General features: G+C 46.3%; 1 protein-coding gene across 1 annotated transcript in view; it reads right to left on the reverse strand.

Moving 5' to 3' along the window:
* Positions 1–298: 298 nt before the first annotated feature.
* LOC141325955 (uncharacterized) overlaps positions 299–4,997 on the reverse strand; it is a 21,883-nt gene continuing 17,184 nt past the window's right edge. Inside the window, exon 4 of the mRNA XM_073834674.1 lies at positions 299–544. Coding sequence (XP_073690775.1) covers positions 299–544 — 246 coding nt within the window. The remainder of the gene's footprint in view (positions 545–4,997) is intronic.

Below are 4,997 nucleotides of genomic sequence, written 5' to 3' on the forward strand. Positions count from 1 at the left end.
GGCAGACCTGGGTCATGGAACAGAGGTGGGCCTGGATAGTGGAGCGATGGCAGATGGCGATGCTCTGGAGGACCTGGACCGTGGAGCAGTGGCCGACTGAGGAGTAGTGGTGACCAGGGAGGTGCAGGCAGAGCAGGGAGCCTTGGCGTTGCAGGCAGAGCAAAGAGCCATGGTGGAGCGAGCAGAGCAGGAAGCCTTGGTGTTGTAGGCAGAGCAGGAGGCCATGGCGGAGCAGGTAGAGCAGGAACCTTGACAGTGGTTGAACAGACAGTGAGTTTGTTTGCGAGTGGTACCCCCTCTAGAGGTTCTGCAGTGGAAGCTGCCTCCTCAGGGGGTTCTGCCGTAGACGCCACCTCCATAAGAGGTATAGGCGCAGGGGACATGTGGACAGATGAGGCCTTCGGAGCAAACTTCTGGACAGACGAGGCCTCTGGAGCAGACTCGTGAACAGACTCAGGGACAGACGAGACCTCCGGAGCAGACTTGTGGACAGACGAGGCCTCTGGAGCAGACTCGTGGAAAGACTCGTGGGCAGACGAGGCCTCTGGAGCGCAACCCACACAGTTAAAATGGCTGCCAAACAGGAAATAACCAGCGAAGCAGCAGAGGGAGCAGCAACTGTCCGACTGGGTGAGGGCTCCCTCTGCTGGGCTGGCGTTACATTCACACAGTTTTATCATTGTTTTTGTGGTTAGATTTAGTTACTTGAAATTTACATCTGTTACATCTGGTACATCTTTACATCTGTTACATCTGGTTCATTTTCTACTCAAAATGACACATTTGTGCTCAAAAATGAACCACAGAATGTTACCGCCATTGTGTATTGTGTACCAAGTATTGAAGTCTCTGTGTTTCTTTGTTAAATTACGTAACTTGGGTAAGTAGATTTTATTTAAGATGCTCACCCCTTCTTATGATTCGAAAGTATTATTTTACTGTAATTCTTTTTAACAGTTTTAGACCAAACATTTTAGATTTTGTTCTTCATTTTGAACTTGTGATTTAAGGGATGTTGAGTACTATTAGTACTATTAGCCCAGTTCTGCAAGGTCACAATGTCTCAATTATTTAATTTGAACTTTATTTTGTTCAGATTTTTTACGTAATTAAAAAAAAAATCTCTTCAAAGTTGTGAACCGCATCTTTAAAAAAAACATTTTAAAAAGTCATCCATCTATCCATTCTACTATCCAAACCTCTTTATCCTTATTAGTGTGTTAATGATGTGAGTGAGTGCAGGTTATTAGGGTTGTGGGGAGTTGGATCCTAACCTGGCATCTTGAGTCAAAGTGGAAAAACTTCCTGGATGGATGGTCAATTCATCACAAGGCTGACACATAAATTTTAATTATAGAAGTCATTTTTATTGAAATTTCTCTTCCTTTGATATAGCATGAGGTGAAAATGTTCAGTTTTACTTTAACACAATTAGTGGCACAGTTTAACTCCATGTGGTTCAACTTACCCTCTCCCTAGGCTCAGTTTGGGCAAGTTGAGCCAAGAGACTACTTTTACTTTTTTTTTTTAGAAAGCCATATTTTGAAAGCAGTTTCTTTTAGATCCAAAGTTATTATTCCCAAGGATGCATGTATGTACATATTTGCAACACATTCTTATTCCCAATTTATGGTCAGGACCCATTGGCGTCAGTTCATTCTATTGCTTTAAATATGAAACCTTTGGCGGCTATACTGACGCGAAAGGCATTGGGAACTTTATCATCATGATTAAATAACATATTGGGTAATAATATTGCCATTATTGCAAATATATGGGGAGGGGGGGGGGGTTTCACTGTGAACGGTCAAAACTATTTTTTTTTTTACATTATACTATTAAGCAAAACGATTGATTTCTGAGAGAAATAGATGAAATCGGTTTCTCTATCCACCGTAAACCTCATCCTGTGTGCAGTCTGTGCATAAAGGTACTGTCACGGATTAGGCAGGAACACACGAACAACGACGTAATAAGACTTATATTTAATAAATCCAACGGAATACAGGTAGACACAGGAACACCAGGGGAAAACATCCATATAACATCAAAGACCGACAAGAGTACAGGGGAAAACACACACCTTAAATAGACAGACTAATTACACACACAGGTGCAGACAATGAGGGAGAAACCAAAAACACTCAGAACTGCGGGGGAAAATGGGAGAAGCCAACAAGAAAGTCCGGGGGTGTGACATTACCTCCCCCTCCCGGAAGGCACGTCCTCGTGCCGACAAGCAGACAAAAGGAAACAGTACAAAGTCTTTAGGAGGGGGCTTAGGTGGAGGATGGACTCCCGGGAGGAGGGCACAAGATGGAGTCCAGAGTGGTGACGGAGGGAGGAGCCAAGGAGGTGACAGGAAGGGGCTGGAGCAGGAGGAGCCAGGTGGGACCCAGAACTCAGCCATGATGGGATTCCAAGGTGGAGCCGATGGAGGGAGGAGCCATGGTGGAGGAGAGCCCGAGGTGGAGACAGAAAGCCGAAGATCTTGGGTGACACCGCGGATCCGGAGGGCCAAGGCGGAACCCAAGGCTCTGGCGACCAAGGCGGAGATGGAGATCCGGAGGTCCGCGGCGGAGCCGGAGCGACAGAGGGCCGAGGCTGTGCCCGCGGGAGGGAGGAGGTCCACCGAGCCGGTGGGACGGAGCGACGAGGCACAGCCAGAGGAGTATAGTCCAGAGGCGAAGGTGGGGCGACGACTGACCAGGGCGGAGCCGGAGGGACGATGGAGCCCGGTGGAGCTGGTGGACCGACGGGTGACGGCGGAGACGAGGGAGCAGAGAGCCGGGGTGGAGCCGCAGGGTCGGAGGGCCGAGGCGGAGTCCAGGACTCTGAGGCTGGAGGCGATGGTGAGGGATCCTCCAGCCATGACACCGATGGATACTGGCAGACCCGCGGCGAACCCACCACACAGATGGTGGGCTGAGGGTGAGCAAGGGGACAGACAGCAGACAACGGGGATTCAGGAAGACTGGGTGGAACCAGCGGAGATACAGGACGGCTGGACGTAACCAGCGGAGATTCAGGTATAGACAGAAAAGGGAGGGTGGGTGGGAAATCCAGGCAGACAGGTATATCCGTAAAACATTCAATTAAGTCCCCAGAGTCTTGTTCACGCTCACCCCCAGTGGTGGTGCAGTGGGCAGGGCTCTCTACCGCCCTCTCTTGTTCCACGAAGCACTCCACCGTCGCAGATATAAAGGCCGGCTCTCGCACCTGGTCGGAAGTTTTGAACCCAATGGCACTCCATACTACTGTCGCTCCGGGCTCGGGCTTCCCGTCTACGAAGGGCTCGTACTCCGCGGGTCGGGGTGGCTGGCTGGGCTCTGGGTCCGGAGTGGCACTGGCAAGATTATCCACGGAACAGGCGGGGAACGAGGGTCTGTTTCTCGCCAGTGTCCACTCCACAAACGCGGCGAAGTCCGCTCGAGGGCCGTCCTCGGACGACGGCGCTCTGCAAGACGCGTTGAGACTGGCGTCATAGAACGCACAGAGCGCGTCGTCCGGATAGCTGGTGGTATTAGCTACGAGCTGGAACATCAACGTGTAACCCTCGAGTGGTAAATCCCCCTGCTTCAGCCGGAGGAGGATGAATTCAGGACGGAGGAAGGAATCCATGGGGGAAAACACTTCGGAAACAAAAAGACTGAAAAACAGAACGATAAACAAAACGGGGTGGAATACGCAAAAAAAAACTGTTTCCGTCTGTCTTTCTGTCACGGATTAGGCAGGAACACACGAACAACGACGTAATAAAAAGACGTATATTTAATAAATCCAACAGAATACAGGTAGACACAGGAACACCAGGGGAAAACATCCATATAACATCAAAGACCGACAAGAGTACAGGGGAAAACACACACCTTAAATAGACAGACTAATTACACACACAGGTGCAGACAATGAGGGAGAAACCAAAAACACTCAGAACTGCGGGGGAAAATGGGAGAAACCAACAAGAAAGTCCGGGGGTGTGACAGGTACATTTTTTGAAACAGATTTATGCATCATCTGAAAGCTGTAAATACGCTTTCCATTGATGTGTGGTTTGTTAGGATAGGACAGTATCTGGCTGAGATGCAACTATTTAAAAATCTGGAATCTGGGGGTGCAAAACTGTTAAAACATTGAGAAAATTGCCTTTAAATTTGTCCAAGTTATTTTTAGCAATGCATATTACTATTTAAAATTAATAAATTAAGTTTTGATATATTTATGGCAGAAAATTTACAAAATATCTTCATGGAACATGATATTTACTTAATATCCTAATGATTTTTGGCATAAAAGAAAAAACAATGTTAACCCAAACAATGTATTGTTGGCTATTGCTACAAATATACCCGGTGCTTTTTATGACTGGTGTTGTGGTCCAAGGTCACAAATAAAAAAATTGCAGCCAGAAGAAGCATTACGTCAGCTTTGTTTGTGAAGTGCCTTCGGCTCTTGTGTATCTTGTGACCATTTGCGTCATGCTAAACAACTTCTGGAGTATATTTTTGAATATGATATGATTTAGCTACTCATTAATTGTTCTTCGCATAAAGATAACGGAGGACTTGGAATGCAACGTGACTTGTTTGTAATATTTTTATACTGCTTTTTATGGTCAGTTTTTGCAATAAATTTAATATTACTGTACTTTTATCACTGTTACTGTTGTGTGCTTTATATTGTTAAGAAGTGGATAGGTTTAGGGTAGGGGTGGGTTAAGGTGCTCCAAAATATATATGAAAGTATACATTTATATAAAATGATTTCTATTTTTGCAAATGCATGCAAACCATTGAATGTGACGCATAATGCAAACAACTAAAAGCAATGGAGCAGGGGTTCCAAAACTTTTTTACTCTGGGCCCCCCTCCTTCTCTGGTCAATTTTGCAAGGCCCCCCTATGCCTGACATGTCCTCTTATACTTCCGCTGTAAAAAGTATTCATTTTTATCAAACAAAACATTTGTTTTGCCTTATTGTTCTTCCACTGCCTTATT

This window comes from Garra rufa, chromosome 2 (genome assembly GCF_049309525.1).
Source record: "Garra rufa chromosome 2, GarRuf1.0, whole genome shotgun sequence".
In the NCBI taxonomy this organism is placed as follows: domain Eukaryota; kingdom Metazoa; phylum Chordata; class Actinopteri; order Cypriniformes; family Cyprinidae; genus Garra; species Garra rufa.